This window comes from Lutra lutra, chromosome 15 (assembly GCF_902655055.1).
Source record: "Lutra lutra chromosome 15, mLutLut1.2, whole genome shotgun sequence".
Classification (NCBI taxonomy): domain Eukaryota; kingdom Metazoa; phylum Chordata; class Mammalia; order Carnivora; family Mustelidae; genus Lutra; species Lutra lutra.
The window spans coordinates 65,187,363-65,209,366 of NC_062292.1; the positions used below are offsets into that span (position 1 = coordinate 65,187,363).

The 22,004-nt window shown below is 61.6% G+C and overlaps 2 protein-coding genes and 1 long non-coding RNA gene across 3 annotated transcripts; 1 reads left to right on the plus strand and 2 right to left on the minus strand.

Annotated features, from left to right (window-relative positions):
- Window positions 1-721: 721 nt before the first annotated feature.
- PEA15 (proliferation and apoptosis adaptor protein 15) lies at window positions 722-9,061 on the minus strand. Its single transcript, XM_047705476.1, has 4 exons — window positions 8,895-9,061; window positions 3,389-3,562; window positions 2,123-2,278; window positions 722-1,970 (listed from the first exon to the last, which is right to left on the minus strand). The coding sequence occupies exons 2-4, from the start codon at window positions 3,558-3,560 to the stop codon at window positions 1,906-1,908; spliced, it is 393 nt and encodes a 130-aa protein (XP_047561432.1). The 5' UTR covers window positions 3,561-3,562; window positions 8,895-9,061; the 3' UTR covers window positions 722-1,905.
- Window positions 9,062-11,731: 2,670 nt separating this feature from the next.
- On the minus strand, window positions 11,732-20,440 carry CASQ1 (calsequestrin 1). The gene is made up of 11 exons (XM_047705474.1): window positions 19,918-20,440; window positions 18,177-18,261; window positions 17,323-17,423; window positions 16,983-17,094; window positions 16,595-16,668; window positions 16,172-16,302; window positions 15,207-15,252; window positions 14,744-14,798; window positions 14,414-14,514; window positions 13,525-13,599; window positions 11,732-12,367 (listed from the first exon to the last, which is right to left on the minus strand). The coding sequence occupies exons 1-11, from the start codon at window positions 20,188-20,190 to the stop codon at window positions 12,230-12,232; spliced, it is 1,191 nt and encodes a 396-aa protein (XP_047561430.1). The 5' UTR covers window positions 20,191-20,440; the 3' UTR covers window positions 11,732-12,229.
- LOC125086264 (uncharacterized) lies at window positions 19,108-21,311 on the plus strand. The gene is made up of 3 exons (XR_007123134.1): window positions 19,108-19,497; window positions 20,508-20,720; window positions 20,922-21,311. It is a non-coding gene; the product is annotated as an uncharacterized LOC125086264 (long non-coding RNA).
- Window positions 21,312-22,004: the final 693 nt, after the last annotated feature.

A 22,004-nucleotide genomic window follows, 5' to 3' on the forward strand; every position in this document is an offset into this window, starting at 1 on the left:
CCAGGGTTAGAAGGCCGTGCACACTGCAGACAGAGGAGCACAGGAGAGGGACGACCTCACAGCCATAGGGGGTGGGAGGGCAGGTTAGTCTTTTTAGATGATTTTTGCCTTACAGAGGTATTCCTAGACTCTGCTGAAAATGACCCTGTCTCCCTTCTCCCATCTCGCCCTCCGCTCTTCAGAGAAGGCTCCCATCCATCCCTCCTCTCTCTCTTTCTCTCTTACACACACACACTCACATCACGTAATCCTGACCGGAAGGACGATACGTGCTCAGTCCCCCTCCTCCCAATTCTACAAGTATCTCTCTGTCCTGGAGGGAGACGCAGACAGGGCTGGGCAGGCATGGGGGGTCCTTTAAGGCAGAGCTGTGGAGTGCTCCGGGTGTGCGTGTTAAGGCAGGTGCCGCAGCAGTGGCCAGAGGGGACGGCGGGGCCGGGCCAGGCCGGGAGCAGAAGCCACTCTCCGGCCAGCCTGGCTTCCTCCCTCTTCCAGCAGCCAGTCTTCCTGTCCCACGTCAGTTTTGCTCCCACATCTTACAAGCTCTGAACTTCAACTTTCTCTAAAAAGTCTCTTGAGATGGCGTGTGAATTTAAAGTTTAAAAAAAATTTTTTTTTGTTTTGCCTATGTAGCAACGTGACGGGCCCTCCCTTGGCTGTGGTGTTCCGCTCCCAGCCCCGCCCTGGCCTAGACAATAAGTTAATGCTAGACACCACGAGCAAGGGCAGACATGGCAGTGCGGGTTTAATATACATATATGTAGATATATATGTACACACAGTTAGCACGGTCAGGGTGGGGAGAGCGTCTTGGCACAGGAAGGGGGCTGGGGTCTAGCGATTTGGCTAGGAGGCATTCACGAGCCCAACACGCCAGGATATCAAGGGAGACGGGCTAGCAAGTCCCCTCCTGGACTGGGGGGTTTAGTCCAAAGGGAAAGGCTATAATTAGCTTCTTCCTGTCTTTCCTGCTGCGGGTGTTCCAGACCCCAGAGAAGGAAGGTCACCTGTAGTGACCACGCAGGGGCCCTGTGGGTGGGGCAGGGTGGGAGTGAAGACCTAAGGAGCTCATTCCTCAACTCCCCAGGTTTGGAGTCCGTGTGTGCAACAGTCTGAGTAGGACTAAAGAGTGGCCAAGAGGCCCCTCTGGCCCACACCCCCGGCGCCTGGTGTGGTGGGGCCTGCTCCCAGCGTGGGCTCTTGGGGGTGCGGGGGAGTAACTAGTGCTGGCTGCTCCGTGGAGTCCGTACTTCGGGGCCAGGGAAGGAAGGGTCCTGTGGTCCTCTCACTAGATCCTTCACTAGATCCCTGGCTCATACCCTTCCTAGGCCCACAGGAGGGGAGGAGAAAGGGACCTGCTGGGGCCCAGGCCCTCCAACCTAAGGAACATCTAGAAAAGATCCCTCTGCCGGTCCAGTACAGGGTACAGACGCGGAACTCTGGCTTTTCTCTGCCCCTTCCAGGTGGCGGCTGGGTGACCGCCTTCCCTCCCACTGCTTGTCGCTAGACGCACCCACCTTGCCCCACGCTTTACCGCCAGCTCAGCTCCGCGGTGTAGGAAAATACAGGTCCTTTCTGCTCCCACACTTCAGCCATAGAGGAAAGGGCAGTAGGAGGAATGTGCCCATTTCTATTTGCATAGAAATAGCCCCCATGTCCCCCTAAAGTGGGGAAACGAAGCCCCCCCAGCCCGACCCCCACCCCCTCACGAGGAGGAGGAACTAGATGAGCTAGACATAGAGACAGACAGAGCGTGCGCACACGCACACACACGCGCACAGTAAGGGGGTTAGGACCAGGTTAGTAAGTGGGTAGACTGGGGGGTGGCCCTTGCCCCTCCCCTGGAGGCTGGGGGAAGGGAGTGGTCCGCTGAAGGTCCAACCTTCCTCCTCTCCTCCCCCTCGCTCAGGCTTTCTTCGGTGGCGGAGCCAGTTTGATGATCTCCTCCTCGGAGGGCTGCCGGATAATGTCTGGGTGGGGAAGAAGGGATGTGTCCAGGGACAGAAGGCCTGGGAGACAGCAGGCAAGCCCCCGACGTCTGTTCCCATCTGCCCCAAATCGAGCGCCCCAAGGACCAGCCAGGGGAGCGGGCAGAGGTGCATGTCAAAGGCGCGGCTCCTACCTTTGTACTTCTTGGCACTGGGGATACGGGTCAGCTTGGTGTCCAGCTCCTCCTCCTCCGAGATCTTCAGAACACGGGTTCTGTAGTCCACCACCATGGTGAGCAGGTCGGGGCGGCGGGAGATCTCAAAGATGTGCTCGATGTAGGAAAGGTTGTCTGGAGGGAGGCGGGAGACAGGGTCAGCCAGGCTGGAGAGGCCAGCCTCCCCTGCCCGACCGGACCGGGCTTCTGGAACCACGGCGGACGTGCTCACATTGGTTATTGGAGGGGGCAGCGCGAGAAGAGGACGAGCTACTGAGCAGGACCAGAAAGCCAAGGCCCTAACGATACAGAGGACTGTGCAGGAGAGCGGGGGGTTGGCCAGTGAGGTTCCAAAGGGATTCAGGCTAAATAGGTCCCACGTTGTGGGGAGGGAGAACAGAAAAATGAGTCGGCCTACCTGATACCCTACGCCCACCCCGTAGCCCGCCCGGGCCCCCTCCCACTCTTCCTCCAAGTCAGAGTCAGAAAAATTTCCTGCTAGCGCATGTGGGACCTGGGGGAGTCTCTAGACAAGGCCCCCGTGTGGCCAGAAGGACATTGTCCGTGGCTGGGCCGCTTCTAGGAGACTGGGGACGCCCTCAGTCCCTCCCACCCACCCCCGCCCCACTCCCCTCCCCTCCGACTGCTGCAGGTGCCTCCTCCCAGGGCCGGGTCCACCCCAGCCTCCCTGCCTGCTGGCCCCCTGAAGCCTCAGCTGGCTCACCCGCCTACTCGAGGCCCTCCACGGCGTAGCCTTAACCCACCTTTCCAGCCACTTCGGAGCTCACTCAGGCCCCAGCCAAGCTAAGCAGGACCCCTTGCTCTTCCAGACGCACCAGACACTCCTGCCTGTGGGACTCGGGTCCTTTGGCAGGCGGGCCCTCCTCTGGACCCTGCCTTTGAAACCACTCTCTTTCGAACGCCAGCTCCCCGCCCCCAGCCCTTCCCAGAGCAGCGGCCTCTGCAAGTGCCTCAGAAAATGTCAGAGCTCGCGGTTTTAACTTTTACCACTTTTAACTTGTATTTTACTGTTCTGTGACCTGATGATCTGTACCACGTGACTCATCATAACACAGTAGTATCCGAGTGCCACGCGGCTTACCGGCGCGCCCCGCGAGGGCCGGGAGGACCGCTGTCCCCGAGCGGAGCTCCGCTCCCGGCCTCTCCCAGCCTGTCCGAGAGCGGCGTGCTTCTCTTCGCCGAAGGGACTGAGCCCGAGAGGCTGGGGACCCCCGCCCCACCCACCTTTGTCGAGCTTGTTGTGGCTCTCCAGGAAGCTGAACCAGGCACTGCCTGTAGTGATCTCCTCGCTCTTCTCGCTGGGAATGTCCTCCTTGCAAGCCGACTTGAGCTGCTCCAGGTCTTCGAGGGTGATGTTGTTGGTCAGGTCCTGCAGGAGGGTCCCGTACTCGGCCATGACTGGGGTTGGGAGGAACAAAGGCAGAGGCCGTGCAGCTGGAGGTGCCAGTAAGGTTTACTCGCTGGTCCCTCCCACCAGCATCCCCGCTCTGTGGGGGGGCCGGGGGGGGAAGGTGGGTGTAGGCCAACAGGGAGGCTGGGGAGGGCTGGGCTGGAGGGGGAAAAGGCCTCGGGGTGGTGGCAGTGGACAGGAAGAAACAGAGAAGCTAGGGTCCAGGCTACAGCCTAGAGGGGCAAGTCACACCTCCTTACCCCCATCTTTTTTCATTAACCCCCCCCAACAGTAACCCTGGCAACAGCTCCCCTGACTGAGGAGGCGGTTACCATAGCAACCTGCTCCAGACTTTCTCACCCGCTGCCGCCAAGGCCCCCCCAGAACCGCCCCACCCACCTGCAACCCCTCCCCCTGTCCAAAAAAAAAAAAAAAAGGAAAGAAAGAGAAAACACTCCAAAACAACCAGTCAGGGAGAGACTGGCTGGCTGTGGCAGTGAGACGCTCAGAAGGGGCAGGAGGGGGTTGGATGGCTGGAGCTCATGTGTTCTAGCTTCCATTCTTCCCCAGAAGCAAAGAGGACCCTCACTCTCAGCCCCCCACCACCTCACTAATGACTCATTCTGGACAGCTGCCTAGGTGCTTAGTCTAATGGTCCCCTGGCCCCTCCATGGCCCCCTGCATTCAGTCCTCGGGGCTCGGGTGGGCGGGGAGGGGGAGGCAACGAGCTCCCCCGCCAACCTTCGTGCAGCCCGGTTTCTCCCTTGACCGCAGCCGGGCCTCCACGCAGCCCCGCTCCCAGCCTTTGTGCTGTGCCCACAGCCCCCGCGCCCAAGAATACCGAGCGGCCGGCTCTGGCCCCCTGCCCAGTTCCCAGGCTGGCTGGGTGGCAGGGGAAGGGGTTTAGCGGCAGGGCTGGGAGAGAGGCAGGAAAGGGGCTGCGGCTCCTGTCTGTGTCACGGTCAGGAGGGCCTCCCACAGGGGCCGGGCAGGCCCGGGTCTCCTCGGCCTCGAGCCCATCCCTGTCGCGTGGAGATCTCCAGGTGGGAAGGGAGAGAACACGCAAGGCCCTCCTGGCACTCACTAGGTAGAAAGTATGTTTAAGACAGGAAGAAGGAAGGTCAACCTTAGAATGAACCTTGCGGATGGGATAAAACGTGAACTTCACCCACAACAAGGAAATATTTCTTCTATAATCAGAAAAGTAAAACATTTTACAAAGTAAGTTATATCTTAAACACTGTGGCTAGACCAAGGGCCGGGGCGAGGAGCCAGATGACCTTGTACTTGACTGAGACTGCCCCCACACCTCCCCAGCAGTGGGCTGGGAATGCAGCAGAGCGCAGGGGGCATCTGGCGTAGATGCAGAGAAACTGAGGCAGAGAGGCAGGGCATTGGGAGAGGCGTGGACCCAGAAGTCCCCGTTCCCAGCCCCCTACTTGGGCCAGAACAAACACGCCTCCCTCCGTGGCAGGCACCGTGACACACACACAATGAGCCAGGCCGCAGGGCCAGCGGGACCCCCTCAAGGAGCAGGCACTCCCGGGCACGCTCACTTGCACACCCAGGTGCAAGCAGACAGAAGGGCCCAGCGGTGGCCCTGCCAGGCTCGGCCGGAACAATGCTCTCTGGACTGTCAGCACCAGGAACCGTCTCCGCCTTGAAATCTAGGTCAGAGCAGCAGGCTCAGAGCCCAGCCCCCCACCCCACTGATAATCCCCGCCAGGAAAGGGGGAGGTGAAGGGGAAGGGGCCCAGGCACGAGGAACTAATGGGGGGTGGGGAGAGCTTAAAAGGAAGGGGGAGCAGGGGCCCCCAAGAACACCCTGCCCCCCGGGAAGAGACCCTGGGAGCAAGCCCTCAGCTGGAAAATGGGGCAGCATTTAGGGTCAGCCTGTCCTGTTTTCACGTGGAAGAAGAGACTGTAACTAGATCCTGGGGAAGGAAAGTGTGTGTGTCTGTGTGTGTGTGTGTGTGTGTGTGTGTGTGTGTGTCTCCTAGGAGTTAAGGTTTAGGGCTCTGAATCGAAAACACAGACTTCCAGGGGAGGTGGCGGGGAGGGATCAATGTGTGAGTGAACCACCCACATCGGCTGGGGGGCGGTGGGCAGGCGCTTTCGAAGAGCATGAGGCAGACACAGTGAGACCCCCAGGAGAACGGGGGTGGGGAGGCCGAGCGGTGAGCCAGGCCTGCGAGGCTGCTGCCCCCGGGCGTGGGCACGGGTGTGTGGAGGCGGCAGCGGCGGGCATCTGTGCGGGCGTGTGCACGCTGTGGCATGGGTGTTAATGTGCCAGCACTGGACGTGTGGCGGTGCAAGTATGTGCTGTGTGTGTGTGTGTGTGTGTGTGTGTGAGAGAGACAGAGAGAGAGAGAGAGAGAAACAGTGAGAGCGTGTGCAAGGTCTGTAATCACAGGCTCCCATCCAGAGAAAAGGGGAAGGGTGAGGAGACCCTGCAAATTGGAGGGAGGGCTGGGGCTGGGAAAGGGAAGGAGGGGGCAAATGAGATCCTGGGGGGAGGGCCCCGGGCCTCAGCGGTTACCACGGCAACCGCGGTTCTGGGTGCCCCCCCCACCGGTCAGGACAATGACACCACTGGATGGGAGGGGCGTGGGGAGTAAGAAGGGATAGAAGCAGGGGAGTGGGGCCCCCTGAGGAAGGGGGGAAAGGCAGCCTGGGTGTGGCTGCCGGGGCAAGGCCAGTCCCTTGGGGGAGTTTTGGGGGTACAAGGAAGTGGCTCTCTGGTCTCACTGATCTGTCATCGTCCCTGGAGTGGTGTGGCTGTGGCGGAGCTGGGCCCCGTCACCCTCCCTGGCCCTCTCCTCCCAGAGATTCAGAATTCCTCCGGGCCTATGTGAAGTCTCCTCCCCTCCTCACCCAGAAAAGTCTTCCTGATTGCTGGAGCAGAGCAAGGCGGCCTGGGGAACACCAGGCAGCCTGGGCGGAGGCCATTCTTGGGACAGGATACCAGGGCAGGAACCGGGGACCGGAGCTGAGGCTGCCAGGAAGTCGGTCCCCTTCCCTCCCGGATCATTCTGTGCTCTGCTCACGGCTTCCTCACACCTTCCTTCCTTCCTGCCTCCCTCTCCTTCCCAGCTGGCCCCAGGTGGAGCCCTGACAAAGGTGGGACCAGCCGAGGGTGCTGGGGGAGAGGGATAGGAGGTCAGAAGTTCGCAGACGGGTCTCTGGGGGTGGGAGCTGGGAGCGGGACAGGTGGGTGGTCTGTCCTCTTGGCCCCCCCCAGCACCCTAGCCCAATGGGACAGCCACCTGTGCAGAAGGAGGCCCCAGCATTTGCTTCAACTTGGAAGAAAGCCTGAGGATTAGGAGCCCTGGCACCCCTCCCTCCCTCCTCTCTGCTTGGGGCTACCTGGGCTACCTGCTGTGGAGGGGAGGGCCAGCCCACGCAGGTGCAGGGGTCATGCTGCCTGGGTTCAGGGGTGGGGTGGTGATCCGGGAGAGGCAGAAGAGTGGGTGGGGAGAGCACAGGGTGCCCATTTAAAATCTACCTGGGCCCCCCTGGTTCAAGCAGTCCTCTAGTTCGTCCCTAATTATTCCCTTAACAGCACACTCTGCTGGCTTCTTCCCTTAGCTTCCATTCAGCTTTTTTTGGGGTAGGGGGGCAGGGAATGTTTTTATTCTGTAACAAAGGAAGGGGCTCTAAGACTCAGCCGGCCTGGGAGTGAGGGGAGGCAGGTACCTGGGCCTCAAAATGTTCAGTTCAGTCCAAGAAGCAAATGGCTGAGCCCGGGGCACAGAGACGGTGCTAAGCCTTCAGCCCTTAGTGTAAGAGGAGAGAGATGGATCCAAGGTGGGGGTGTTGGGAGACCCTGGCACGGGGTCAGGCCTGTCCGGCCTATGGGCTCACCACTGTGGGGGGGGGCTCTCCTCCTCCCATTTGTTTCCTTCCCATCTCTCCCCCCTCGTCCACCTCCTCCCTCCAGTCTCTCTTCCTCCTTCCCCTTCGGTGGGCTTTCAGCCTATCTCATGTGGGGGTAACCCTGAATACGGAGGGCTTCTGGGGCCTGTGACTCGGTGTCCCCATCTGAACACTCAGGGCCACCGTCCGACTGGGAAGGAATGGGCTTCCCGGCTGTAAAGGGATCTTCACTTTGGTGGGGAAGGGCCGAGTCGGTGGGTGGTGTGGGAGGGTCTGTAGGAAAGGGGAGGGCCGGCAGGAGGGACGCGTGGCCCTCTTCATGCATGACGGTCCACGCACACGGGATGGACACAGGTGTCAGGGAAGTGAGGAACTGGGCAACCAGGCCAGCGGCCAGCCTAGGGCATCCCTGGCAATTTCCCCAACGGAGTGTTTAGCCACAAAGGGAAGAGCAATTAAAGCTAATCGCTCTGACAGCCCAGGGGCCAGACTCATCGAGAAACAAAACCCCCGTATCCAGCATGTTTCCCGGCTCCCGAGGTCTCACGCCAAGCTGCTTTCACCCGCGCTCTGAGTCTGGGGAGCCCAGCCCCCAGCCCTCTTCCCACTGCTCTGGCCATCTCTGTGTCGTTTCCTCCCCTGCCGTCCCCGACTGCGTCCCTGTCCCTCGCACACATTCCCCTCATTCTCTCCCTCCCCGACTTGGGCTCCATCCTCGGCTGACTCATACTCATTCTTTTTCTCCCTCTCCTTTTCTCCCACCCCCTCCTCCGTCCTTTGGCCACTCCGGGGCTCAGAAACCAGCCAGTCCCAGCACCCTAGGCTCTAAGTGGACCCTGCGAGAGAGGCCACCGGCAGCCCCCGACCCTGCCCACCGGCGCAGGCTTCAGAGCACCCGGCAGGCTCCCGGGCGCCGGATCCTGTCCCCCGACCGGAGCGGAGCGAGCAGGACTTCCTGCCGGGTCTCCCCTGTGTCGGCGAGCGGGGCCCCCAGAAGCGCAGGGCTGGGAGAATCTGCCCAGACAATCGGGGTGGCAGGGGCCCAGGGCCCCCACCCAGCTGTCCTGCGGACAGATGTTCCTCCTGGAGGCACATGGAGGCAGCGGGGGGAGGGGACGTGTAGTGCGGGGACGGCTGTGATTTGCTGCGGGCGGCGCGGTGTGTGTAAGAGTCACATGGGCGTGTGTCACCGTGTGTGCTGGCGTGTCTCTCGTAGGTGTGTGTGTCCCTGTCAGCTCCGACACGGGGCGTACGGAATTAACAGAGCTTTCACGTCGGCCCCCCGCCCCCCAGCGCCCGGCCCCCGACCCCGGGTCCGCCGATCCCCGCGCCGGCGGGGGCGGGGGGGCTGGCCGCGCGGGAAGCGGGCTCCCGCCGAGGCCCCGGGCCCGGCCACGCACCCCGGTCCGCGGACGCCCCCCCGACCCCGGCTCGCCGCCCCGCCGCCCCCGGCCCGCCTCTCACCGCCTCGGGCTGAGCGCTCAGGGCGCGGCTCTCCGGCGTCCCGGGTCCTGGGGCAGCGTCCGGAGCCTCCGCCTCGGCTCCCGCCGCTCCTGCCGCCGCCGCCGCCGCTTCCGCCCGCCGAGCTCGAGCCCGAGCCCCGCGCGCGCCCCGCCCGGCCGGCCGGTGACGTCAGCGCCGGGGGCGGGGCTGGGGGCGGGGGTTCTGGAAGGCTCGCGGGTGGGCTGCCGGGGGCGCCGCCCGAGCCCGGGACTGCGGGGCGCGGCTGCCGGAGGCGGGGCACCTCCTGCCCTGCGCCCCTCTGCAGACCGCGGCGGCGGGGACCCCGGGGAGCGCCGAGCGGGCGTTTGGGCCTTTGGAGGGCCTTGGGCCTCATCCTCCTAGCGGGCCGACTTGTGTTGGGGGAACCTCTTTCCTCCCCTTCTGGGTCGGGGGACCGGTGGCGAGCGCCCCAGGGACCGCTCCGACTTTATCCACTTTGGAGGGCCGGGTGGAGGCAAGGGTGCGGGCGGGAAGCAAAGTGGGGCCTCCTTGCCTTGACCTGGAGCCCAGATCTTGTCTGCTCTCTCCCCTTGGGGTGATGACCCCTGTGTTCCTCTCACCTTTCCCGAATATACCGCCCTCCTGCCTTCCCCCCACCATGATGTAATTTTATTTTCTGGGGAGGAAAAGAGCAGCAGTGAGCTCAGCATGCAAATATAGACATCTCGCAAAGCCACACTTAGCTCGGCTCCTCGCGCTGCCTCTCTGCTCAGGCCCCCCACAGCGGCGGCTCTCACTTCCTCTCCACCCCAGGGACTTTCCTCCCCCAGATTCTCAGCCAGACTGAAAGAGGGAAGGAAGAAGTGGGGAAGGATCTGTCCGCACCCCCTTTCCCACCCGAGGGTCCTTGCTTCCACTCTGGCAGAGTCTGGCCCTGGGAAGAGGTCAGAGCCCCAACCTACGCCACGGCCAGGATCGCCCTGGCCTCCCCTCAGTTCTGGCCCAGTAGACACCCTGTCAGAAAGCCTCAGGTGAGCCCCTCCTTTCTTGGTCTACACTGCGCCCGAAGACACTCAGGCTCCTGCTGCTTCTCCGTGCTCTTCAGTGACTCTCCCTGTCACCACCCTCTGGGAGAGACCACCTCGTCCTCTGCTCACGTCTGTCTCATGTCACTGGCCCCTTGGTGAGACCCAGAGAAACGGAAGGACTTCTGGACAGAGACAGGGTCAGGTCTCCCTGAGGCCGCAGGTGCAGGGGACCTGGGCTTTGCACTGGTCCCGCCCCTTTCTCGTGCTGGGTCTACCTTGGACTCTCAGTGTCCCCACCGGTGACATGGAGATGCTGACGTCCACCTGGTTCTCCTGAGACTTGGAAATCCTAAGTGTGTAAGGACTGGCACAGGTCGGCGCTGGAAACCTAGGGTGACTGCTACATCTGGGGCTTTCTGCTGACCGACACTGGACGGTCAGCCCCCCGTTAGCCCTGTGTTAGTTGGGTGAACACACTGTTTCTGCTCAACACGCTTCTGCCTCCACTGGGAGCACTTCCTGGGTTTGTCTCTGAAGGGTGACCTGTGTGTCACCTTATGTCTCCTTCGGCACCTAAGCAGCCCACCCGCTGCTACCCAGGCCCCACAACCGCTGTCCCGTCTGGGAGCTCTGGGTGTGGTCCGTTCCTTGGCTCCCCCACACCACGTCATCTGACCCCCGACACGTACACCGGCCTGGGCAGTGCTGGGGAGAGGGTATGTCCTTCTTGCCAGGAGCCTTGGCAGCCCGGGTCTGGATAGGAGCCCTGGAACGCAGAACTCTGTGTCTCCTCTTCATCCCACGGCCACCGCGCAGAACCTCTGAAGGGCTCCGACTGTGAGAGCCCCCCCCCTCAAACTGCTGTCTCCGTCCTCCCCTCCCTCTGTCCATCCGGCTCATCACTGCCACATTTAAGCTGTGTCCTTCCTTCCAGCCCCCAGGTTTAAAGTCGAACTTCTTTGCATCCCGTGACGTCCCCCCATTCTCATGGCCGCCCCTTGAGGTTCTCTTCTTTCCTCTCCTGTCTCTTCTGCACCCCCTGTGGGACACTCACATTCTGCTCATGCTTTTGATGCTCTCCACTGACCGGAACGTCCCTTCCCTGTCTCCTTTGCCCTGTCAAACCCCATGGTTCGCTGAAGGCCTAGAAAGTGCTCCTTCCCAAAGCCGTCAGAGCCCGCTGGGGCCTCTCTGTCCTGACCCTGTGTGTTCCTTCGTTCCTTCTGTTAACAGACATTTGTCGGCAGCTCGCCTCTTGTGTGCCAGGCCCTGGGGGGCACAGAGGAGAAGCCTGGCCTCCTGCCTTCAAGCACCCCCTCCCCCGCCCCGCAGTCCGGTGGGGGAAGAGGGACCTGTCCGGGGAGGGTGAGGGAGCACTGGACTGGAGACGGGGAGAGCGGCCCGTGAGCCCAGAGGAGGGAACCGCAGCGGCCGCCTCTGAGAAGGCCTCCCCGAGAAGAGTTGTTTGGGTTCAGTCCTGCGGGTTCCAAGAAGAGCTGCAGGGAGGGTGCGATCAAGCAGCACATAATCACTTAATTACGTACTGCTTTGTGCTCGGCTTCAGTTGTTGGGCTGCTCGTCTTGACTTCCCAGCGAGGCTAATCAGCTCGAGAGCAGGGACAGGCCCAGCACTCCCCGTTCTCCAGAGCCTCCCAGCGGTGCTGGACAAACACCACGTGTGAGGGGAAAGCTTGTGCACTGGTGGCACATAAACAGTCCTCTCTCCTCTGGGATGACCGCCTGGAGGGAGCGCCCCCATCCTGGTGCCCTAACGAGGCCCGCACCCTCAAGCCCCCATCCTGGGGCTGCCTCTCCCCAGCAGACACTTGCTCATGCTGCCCCAGATCCTTTATTAAGGGCTCCCGATATCTGACCCAAATGTATTAACAAGAGATGGCCGAGAGCCCCAGACACGGGGCACGCCCTTCCTCCTGGCCAGGAATCAGGCCGCCAGAAGGATGGAGGATTTGAGAGGGTGGGGAAGATCGTGCACAGGTGAAGGGAACCAAGGAGAAGAGAATCAGAGGGAAGAGTATAGGGAATGGTGAGTCGAGCAGAGGGAATGGGGAAGGAAACGGATCATGGAGGGAACGGATCGTAGGAACAGGGCCGCCAAGGGACAGGAGATGGCCGGCAGAGGTGGCTGTGCTGGTGCGTGGGGATGAGCAGGTCCTGGCCTCGTGGGGCAAAGGTCGGGGTCTCAGCACTCAGCATAGGACCTCCCTACCGCAGAGGATGGCCCAGTGTCCCCAGAGGAGCCCAGGGAGGGACAGGGTTGGGAGGGAGCCCAGGGAGAGCGGCTGGGCTGGGAGAATGAGGCCACAGCCGCTAGTCATCGTCATCGTCGTCATCGTCGTCGTCCTCCGTGTTGATCTCGCCTTCCAGCACGTCCTCCAGCCAGTCCTCCAGCTCCTCCGCGGACGGCAGGTCCTCCTCGTCGTCCATCTCCATCCACACGCTGTCCGCCTGGGGTGAGGCACAGACGGGACTGGAGCTAAGCCCGACTCGTGTCTGCAGACCTGTCTTCTCCCCTCACGAGGCTCCCTCCATCCTTCCCTACATCCTTTGTTCCCCCCCCTTCACTTGTCACCGGCCAGGGACGCTATCCAAGTGAAGGTCTAGGTGGGAGGGGTGACGGGTTGGGGGACAGGGTTGGCTGGGTTGGCCTCTGATGGGGAACTGCAGGCGGCCAGAGAGCCAGGTCAGCCACCATTCAGCTTTTCATAACCTGCTTTTCCAGCCCTGTTCGCAGAAGCCTCTAGTCTTGCAAGCTATAAAAAAGGACTTGCCTTTTCCAGAACCTGATACTCATTTTCCTACTTTTGACCTTTCACACTAACTTTCCTGTCGGTTTGGAAAGACTCATCATCAACCCTGCGAGCGTCCGGCCTCCTCCAGGCCGCCCGGTCTCCACGTCCAGGCCGCCCGGTCTCCACGTCCAGGCCGCCCGGTCTCCACGTCCAGGCCGCCCGGTCTCCTCCAGGCCGCCCGGTCTCCACGTTCAGGCCGCCCGGTCTCCTCCAGGCCGCCCGGTCTCCACGTTCAGGCCGCCCGGTCTCCACGTCCAGGCCGCTCCTTCGAAACCCTTCTCTCCGATTCTCTCCAGCAGAAGCTGCTTTGATTTCTGGGGCTTCCTAGCATTTTACGAGTCTCTTTGTAATCGAGTTTATAAGATCTGGCTGTGTTGTTAACAAAATACCTGCCCCCCTGGTCACAGGGAGAAGGGGATGAACGCAAAGACTGGCTTACTCCGTTGGCCAGAACAGACTTGCGGAGGCCACCTGCTGTGTGTGAATGAGCTTTCTGCCCTCCAACAGCTCAGAGTCTACCCGAAAGGGGAAAGGCGGAAAGGCGGGCCTGATGCAGAGCTAGGGGAACCGAAGTCCCCGTTAGCAATGCGACATGGGCTCTGGGGGTGCCGATGGGGGGGCCTGACTCCAAACGGGAGATCTGGAGAGGATGGTGGGCCAGGCCTGGAAGAAGGAGGGCAGGGGGCTGTGTGCTCAGACTCTGAGTCTCTGGGCATGTCTGACTTCTGTGGGCCGGTCGGCGGAGCAGGGAGAGCTGGATGGGCTGGGAAGCAGAGCTGGGGGGCAAGCGGGGCACGGGGGAAGGAAACTCACATCAGTGACGTTGACCACGCCTATCTGTGGCGCTGAGAGGTCGATGTCAAATGTCTTCTCCCAGTAGGGCACCAGCTGTGGAGAGACCACATACGGTAACGAAACAGCGTCTGGAAACACGTGTGTCTAGCACGGGGAGTGTAGAGGGTCAGCCTGGGGACAGGGGAAGGTCACTATGAACTCACGCTGGAGGATGGGGGACGGTCCCCCTGTGGGGCCTGAAGGGAAGGTGTAGACGGGAGCAGTTGCGGGTAAAAATCCCAAAGGGAAACTATCTGGAGGGGTCAGCTGAAGACACTGGCCCAGACTTTCCCAGGAAAACTGGATCAGAACCTGTGTTCTGATCCTGGCTCTGCTACCACCTGATCTTGCGACTTTGGGCAAGTCACTTCTCAGGGACCCTTGGGCTCTGCATCTCTAAACTGAGGCCGTTGTCCCCAGTAATTGCCAATGTTCCTCACGTATCTGTTCATTCTGCTGCTCCTTCAACGACGAGTTCGAGTGTTGGGGATCCGGCTGGGAACGGAGCTGTCCCCCTGAGGCACGGACTCTCCCCACTTCCAGTCTGTGATGGTGTAGAACTGTCTGCAGGGTTCCTGGGCCCACTTGCCCCCCAACACTCTGTTTTTTTGTAGAAGGGGTCAGGCCCGGGGACACGAGCTCCCTGCCGCATCTCTGCTCTGGGCATCGCGTGTGCTATGTTCCATGAGATTTACTTCCCATCCTGTCTCCCCTTCTCCAGGTGACTTCCGTGCCCATGGTGCCCTTGAGCACCAGCCGTAACCCCCCAAGGTCCTCAGGCCGGAAGTCGGGGACAGACCCCACAGCAGGTCCTCTCAGGAAGGGTGACGGCGTCAGGCCCTGCCCCGGGGAGAGCCGAGCCTCTTACCAGGGGGAAGTCGTCAGGGTCGATCCAGATGATGCTGAGGTCAGGGTTTTCAGTGTTATCTTGGGCCACAGACTTGAGCGTCTCCAAGAACTCGTAGCCATCTAGGAGGGAACATGAGTAAGAAGCGGTAGGTGGGACAGGGAGGAAAGGGAGGCGGGGCAGCCGGTGTCTGGGCTCTCCCCTCCTCCCACCATCACTGCTGCCTCACCCCGGGGGACCCTGCACTCCCAGGAGGGCCTCCCACTGAAGCCCGAGCTCTCACATCTCACAAGCACCCCTGTGTCCCCCAACCACCAGCACCACCCCCCCCAACCAGCGTCCGTCCCTCACCAGGATCAGCTTCCTCCGCAAAGGCCACAATGTGGATTCCGTCCATGTCGTCCTCCTGTTGGGGACAGCGTGGCTTAGCTATGTTTCTTGAAGTTTGAGAGCCACGCGCACGCTGCTTCCTCCTGGAGCCTGAATTTCGTGGAACCCCAGCTCCTGGATTAGGTACGTTCTTGTGACGGCGGCCCAGGGGACGCGGACGGCTTGCCTCCCCTCCAGGGCCCCCGCGTCCCTCTAGCCAACTCTGCAGCCCCAGATCTCCTTCCCTGTCATCTGTGCCAGGGTCTGTGTGTCTCCTAATTCCTGGCACGTTCTTAAGAGCAACAGCCTCCAAACTCTGCTGGTGTTTGGTCTTTCCCGCGAGCCAGGCACGGAGCGCAGCCGGGCGGGAACTTTCCGGGACTTCCGTCCTCAGCCACCCACGCCACCCCCTGGGGACCCGGCCTCGTCGGGCGGAGACACTCACCCACGTCTCGTACATACTCTCAGGCTTCAGCTTCCTCAGGGTGGACCTAGAAGAGACGGTAACGACTCAGCGGTCGAGAAGGATGCCCCCCAAGAGGGTTTTGGGTCAAGCTTAGGGCACAGACAGCTTGTATGCCAGAGCAAAGCCATCTGGCAGTGTCTAAGCTCCGGGCTGCAGGCCCGGGTCACCGCCTGGTTAAAGCAGGTGGGAAGGCAGCAGGTGGGCCCGTGGCCTGGAAGATAGTCTTTGGGAGAAAGGCGAGAACGGGGTATCTGGGCATTCCCTCGTTCATACAGCACAGCCGAGAGTCTGAGATGTTCTGGGCACTGTGCAAGGCGCCGTGGAGGTGTTGTGACTGGCCCTCCCCGACAAAAGGGACCGTGATCTAGCAGGAGAGGGTGAGGGGAGCGGCATCTCCACGGACATGAGGGGACGCCCCCAGCTGTGGGGTGCGGCGAAGGAAGAAAATCACCGTGTGGGAGTGAGGGCAGGGTCCCAGCCTCAGGCTGGAGAATTTTCTGTTGTGGGGTGCAGTCCGGCATGCCCTGGAGGGTTAGCAGCGTCCCTGCTTCTCCCCACCAGACAGCGGTAGCTCTCTCCTCCATCAAAAATGCCGGTGTCCCCCCGGAGGGTGAGAGCCTCCCCCACCTGGCCCATCCCTCCACCAGGTCACCCAGGTCGAGAAACAGTGGTGCCCAGATCCGGGTCAGGATCCCGTTCTGACACTTCCTACCGGTGGGACCGGGGTCCCTGAGCTTGTTGGGAGGATTAAAAACAACAGTAGAGTTGGAAGGCCCCTGGCCGAACCTGGTCTGTGTGTGAGCGAGCGGCCGCCATGCCCAGGACGGCATTCATCTCGCAGCCAGACCAGCTTCTTGGCCGGCGGGGACCCCCGGCCCCTCTTGCGCATGGGCGTAGGGGCACTAGGTGGTGCCACCCGGCTCAGGGGCACCCCTGCTGCCCACCTCCTGTGCTCCTCCACGAAGCTGACAATCTCCTCTTTGCTGTTGGGCTTGTCTGGGATGGTCACAGGCTCTTCCATGAAGGCCTCATAGAAATCGATCTCATTCAGCTTCAAGGTCAGCTTCTTTGCCACCTGGCAGGGGAGGGGGTGGGGGATGCGCGTCATGAGGAGCAGATCTTAGGGCAGAGGTCAGACGACCTGGGCCCATGTCGCTGCCACTGGACAATGGACAAGGTCTCTGGGCTTTGGTTGAACCCTAGAGGAGTGGGTTAAAGGGTCTAAAATCTTTGGGGCAAGAGAGAGAGGCCCGAGGTGGGGATGGGGGTGTCATGTGTGACCAGGTCCCCCCACAGATTCTGGGAGAGAGGTCCGGAGGGTAGCTGCAGGGAGCGAGGGGACCTCCGTATGGCCACAGGAAGAAGACCTTGCTGTCGAAGGTGGCGAAGAAAGGGATGTAGGGGTGAAACTCTTCCGCCGCGTCCTCGAAGGCCTTGTAATCTGAAGGAGTAAGACAGAGTCAGTCTCTGGGGGAGCCAGGGTCACTCTGTCTCTCCCCAAGTCTCCTTTGGCCGGAGGGGTTCCTTTTGAGACCCCTCCAGTCCTCTAAGAGCAGCAAGACTTCAGTGGGGGAAGTTGGGGGGCTGGGGGGTCCCTGTCTGGGAGTCCCAAATGCAGGGAGGTCAGAGCTGTGAGGGAGCTGACCACGCCAGGGGGTTAGCTGCAGAGACGTGGAGACAGTGGGTGGAGTGGGGGTTAGGGAGATGGGTAAAACGGGGGTCCACAGAGAGACAGGGGCTCTGGGGGTTACGCACGCTCAGAATCTTTGTTCTTGAAGTAGCCAATGAGTTTGATCTCGTCCTCGATGTTCTCAAATGCCTGCAGCTCGCGCTCGCCCTCTATCAGTTCCACGGGGTCCTCTAGGACCTGGAGGAGGGCGAGGGGTCTCCTCACTGGAAGGAGCCAGGGAGGGATGAGGGACGCAGGGGTGGGAGGGAGGGAGGGAGGGGCTGTCTCTTGCCTGGTGAGTGTGTGTGCCCCCGTGTGTGAGCATGTGCGGGCGTGTGAGTGCGTGTGTGCGTGTGCGAGGCTGGGCTTGGTTGGGGATGGGTGTGAAGTCTTAAAGCAAGGCCACGGGGTCCGGGAGAGCCTCACATCGAGGAGAAACTCCACCAGGGTGTCTGCGGAGAGCTCGCCGTCGTACTCGATGACCTCATCTCCCTTGAACACGTAGATGCTGTCCTCTTCCGTGAGTCCTAGGGCGCCAGCTGGAGGTGAGCCGGGCGGCCAGGCTGCCCACAGGTCCAGGGCCCGTCCCGGCGCCCCTGGAGTCCTCCACCTCTCCCTCCCACCACCCCGCTCACCTCACTTCAGGCCCCTACAGCCTGGGCACTGGGCCTGTGCGTCTAGCCCAGGCAGCGGGCCGGCCCCGGGGCTCTCCAGAAGGCGGGCTCAGCGGGGGTGTCGGGGGGACATGGGGAGACGTGGACTCTAGCAAGATGTCTGCCTTTCTCTGCTCGCCATAACTAGAGACAGGTTTTCCTTTACCTCCTCCGAGGAGTCCCGTCGCTCCCTGCCGGTCCGGCCCTGTAACCCACTGCTATTACTGACCAGATGACCTCGTTACTGACCGCCGGCCCCAGCCACCTCCGGGGTCCAGTTCAGGCCTCTGCTGCTCCCTGGTGGCCGGTGCTGGGACCCGCCCCTCCCGCAGGCTCTGGACCAACTGGCCTCTCCAGCCCCGGGCCTGCGTTCTGCCCCTTTCCTCCAGCACTCAGCCCTGGTGTGTAGGTTAGGATGAGGGAGGCTGCCCTGAACTCTTTCTGGGATTTGATCATGGGTCTCTACGAGGAGTGAAGGAGGTGCCAGGACGCCCGCCATACCCCTCCCGGTGTCAGTCTTTTCTTCCCACTGCCAGATCAGACACGGTGGGGCCCACGCAAATCCCTGGCCTGGGCCTCCCCCATCCCACACGTGCACACACCAGGGCCTCCCCACCCCCTCCTTACCTAGTTTCTTGGCTACAGCTGCATCCTTCTCCGAGTCTACCAGCCCAAAGCCAACACCCTTGTCTTCGAGGACTTGGGCCGCTAGCTGGAGGGAGCACAGGGATGGAATCAGCTCTGGGATTCCTAGTCACCCCGTGCCCATCTCACGCTTCCCAGAGCGGTCACTGGGGACATGGGGAAGAGAAGAGTTGCCCTTGGCGTGGCGCAGGGCTTCAGGGAACCTCCATTTCCCCACGAGCCCGCCCTCGGGCTATGGTTCTGCTTCGGTCCCTGGACACGGCTGCTGGTGGGCATGGAGCTTCCAATGTAGCTCCGCAAGGCGGGTGCGGGACACTTCCAGGCCCCGGGGGACGCTGGGGAGTCTGACTTCACAGCAGCTCAGGCCCTTCCTGCTTTGGGGCTGAGCCCTGCCCACCATCATCGTTAAAGGCCAGGCTCAGTGTGGGGTGATATTAGAAGTCCTTGAGGTTCTTCTGAGGAACCCTCTCTGGGGAGCATTTTGGAGGGCAGGGGTGTGTGGAGTGGGCGGTCATGTCACTGAGGAGTGGTTGAAGCCAGAGAGGTGAGAGTAGAGGTCACCATGGCCACCACTTGTCACCTTCAGAGGCAGAGACTCTAGCAGGCATGAGAGGGGACACGGGTAGAGCTGTTCTCACTGAGGCCAAACTCACCCTGTGTGTCCCAGCCCTTCCTTACTCAGGCTGTGGACAGTCACTCCCCTAGGTCCCTGCCCCCTCCAACCTCCCAGCTGGACTCAGCCCTGGCTCACTCTGCCTTGCTCCCTCTTAAGCGACGCTGGGTGCCCGGATTCTCCGGAAGATGGGGAGGCTGTTGGCAGGTGAATGGGCAGAGATGCTGAGCACTCAGGATAAAAATACTCGGTGCATTCATCAGATGGCAGGTCCCGGCACCCACAGGGGCACACGGAAACGAGAGCTTGTGGTCCCTCCCTCAGGCAGGCTGGAGCCTCGCCGTCCTGCCAGGCTGGAGAAGGGGCTCCAGAAGCTTGGACCGGAACACGAATGCGTCCTGGCTGCTAGAGAGTGTGTGGGACTCTGTCTCCTAGGCATCCCCCAGAACAGGCCTTTTCTCTTGTTTTAAGTCTGCTCTGCTCTGGGGCGAGGAGAGCCTTCCCAAGAGAGAAGCTGGGGAAGGCACTCTGAAGCCTCCTCCAATGGCAAGAGTTTTCCCATCAGGGCATCTGGCCTGACCCAGTAGGGGCAGATGGAGAATTAGGGAGAGAGGGACTGAGGCCAGTGGGAACCATGGTGGGCTCAGTTAAACCTTGGGCGGGAGAAAGTGATGCCATGCAAATGAAGAGGTAGGTAGCCTTTAAAATGCATTCCATTTGGATGGGCTTGGGGTGCAGGCCCGGCAGTGTGCGGACAGGGGGGCACGTACTGGCCAGGAGAGTGGATTGGGGCTGCCATACAGCTCCAACCCCCTGCTCCGGAGCACGTCCTTTTCTTTTTTGTGCTCCCCTTCCAAGGACACGGCAGTCCTGGCCTAACGGGGCACCAGCAGCCTCCTGCGGCTTGGATGAGGGTCTCCCCGCAGCCCCTGGCTCCGAAGCGTGCCTAACCGTGGTGTGACTTTGGGTTCCAAGCCACTTTCTCGTGGGGCCAAGGCCACATGCCGCGAGTCTGCTGGCATGTTGCCCCTCACCCCCCGAGAGTCCCCCTCCAAGTCCGCATGTGGCCAGGCTGGGGGGTGGCCGGAAGAGGCAGCCCCCCCCACTCACCTCCAGGATCAGCTCTTCCATCTCGAACTGTCTTTGTGAGGCCTTGTCATCCTCGGGGGGCTCATGGTAGAGCAGCGCCAGCACCTCATACTTCTTGAACACGTTCTTGTAGTTCTTCGCGTTGACATTGACCACACGGTCCACGCCATCATACTGAGGGAATTCCAGCCCGTCCTCCCCCTGCACCCCCAATCTGGGTGTCCCTAGCATCAACAGGAACAGCAGTGCAGGCCGCAGCCTGGGCCCAGCAGTGGCCCCAGCACTGGCCCCCATCCTGTCGGCAGGTGCGCGTGGAGGGAGCAGGGTCAGGGTCAGCTGGCCGGGTCCAGAAGAGGTTGCTGGGGTAGGGCGGGGCCGTGGGTCCTGAACCCTGAGTGAGGGGCTCACAGAGGGGGTAGGGTGGGGAATGGTCCAGAGCAGGGGACAGAGGACGCTGCTGGGTTCTGGACACACTGAGGACAGAGCCAAGAATGAAAGGGTCAGGAGGAGGGATAGGAGCAGGGGGCGGGGAGGGAACCGGAGCTGTCCCTGAACTTGGCACCACGGGGCCCCCACCTGGCTCCGTCTAAATATGTCTCTGGGGTTGGCAGGAGAGAAGATAACCTTCTGAGGCCAGGACAGCTCCAGGAGGGCCAGGACCCTCCCTCCTCCTCCACCGAGCCCCCAGGCTCCTGGAGCCCCTCCCCCGCCGCCTTCCACCATGGGCAGGGCTCCTCAGCACAGTCCCCGATGCCGGCCCAAGCTCATCGCCATATTAAGAAAGGAAAAAGGCTGAGCTAAAAATAGGACCAGATGAGTCGGAGGTAAATGAGCTGGGCTGGGGGAGGGGAGGCTTGGGGTCATTAGGGAGAGTCCAAGGAGGGTAAGTGTACCAGACGGAGAGAGATGGGGGTGGACAGGACGTGTTCTGGGTCAGAGATTAAATTCATACGACTGGACAAAGGGGTACAAATGCCAGATTGCTTCTTGTCCTAAAACCTGGGACTGTGTCCTCGATCCTGCAGCCGAAGCGCCCGGACTACAGGAAGAGACCCTGTGCTTCCCTTTCAAGAGCCAGGACCAAGGATGAGGTCATTCTCTGAATAAAAAGATGGAGCCTCGGCGGCCAGCGAGAAGGGCCGCCTGGCCCGGCCCCAGCCGCTTTCCTGTGCTTCACTCAACGCCCTCAGTCTGGACGCAGGGGCAGGACGGGGCGTGGGGCCAGGAGCGCTGGCCGGCGTCCACCCTGCAGAAATCTGATTTGGGGTTCCTCTCCACGGGGCCGAGCGGAGAAGGGCAAAGTCCTGAGTGCTGCCTCGGTTCGTGCTCAGCACAGCCTCGGATCAAAGGGGACTCCGCTCTCTAGGGCACAGCGGGGAGGGGTGGATCCAGGGGCTGGACCGGGCCGGAGGAGTGAGAGTTGCTGAGCACATTCTGACAAACATTCTGACAAAGAGGATCCGGCGCAAAGGCCGGGGGGTTGGGGTGGGGGAGACATTAACTTGGGGAAAACCTGAAGACGGTTCCCTGCACCAGAGCCGGGGGTTGATTTGTTCTGTGCACTTGAGAGGGGAGAGGGGGAGTGGGGGAGGGGCCCTAACTTCCTGCGCCCCATCCTGGGGGTGAGGGCTGGGGACGAGTGCGGCTCTGGGTACCTAGGAAGTAAGGACCCTTTTCATGGCCCTCCAGGGCTCCTACAAGGCACAGGTAAACTGAGGCACAAGGGAGCCCAGGGGAGAGGCTAGATCGAAGCCCTCCGCCCCCACCCTGAGCTATCTCTGATTTTGGAGAGGGAGGGTTTATTTTGCACCCGGGCAGGGACATGAAATTGTGTTAGAAGAATAGCTTTCCCCCTCCTGTGGGGTGGGCCCTGCACCACAAACGAAGGAAGCAAGTAAGGCCACGGGAATCGCAAGAATGTGGCAGGAGGGGGTCCAAGACAGAGCTGCCCCTGGGGCGGGAGAGGCCAGAGCTAACCTGAGCTGGGCCCGTTTGAGCAAAAGAGGCCTCAGAACCCATCAGCCGGCCTCGCAGCAAAGCCGCCGAGCTGCCCACAGCAGCAGCCACGCTGGCCAGGCGGAAGCCCGCAGGAGGGAGGGTGCGGGTTT

What these genes read in the sequence shown, in the direction of transcription:
- PEA15 (XM_047705476.1), bottom strand. Translation starts at nt 3,560, where the DNA reads ATGGCCGAGTACGGGACCCTCCTGCAGGACCTGACCAACAACATCACC. An exon ending in CCACAACAAGCTCGACAAAG is followed by an intron (nt 2,279 to 3,388) that starts GTGGGTGGGGCG and finishes GCCTCCCTCCAG; the next exon opens with ACAACCTTTCCTACATCGAG. An exon ending in CAGTGCCAAGAAGTACAAAG is followed by an intron (nt 1,971 to 2,122) that starts GTAGGAGCCGCG and finishes TTCCCCACCCAG; the next exon opens with ACATTATCCGGCAGCCCTCC.
- CASQ1 (XM_047705474.1), bottom strand. Translation starts at nt 20,190, where the DNA reads ATGGGGGCCAGTGCTGGGGCCACTGCTGGGCCCAGGCTGCGGCCTGCA. An exon ending in AGAGTATGTACGAGACGTGG is followed by an intron (nt 14,799 to 15,206) that starts GTGAGTGTCTCC and finishes TGTCCCCAACAG; the next exon opens with GAGGACGACATGGACGGAAT. An exon ending in GCGTGGTCAACGTCACTGAT is followed by an intron (nt 12,368 to 13,524) that starts GTGAGTTTCCTT and finishes GCCTCACCCCAG; the next exon opens with GCGGACAGCGTGTGGATGGA.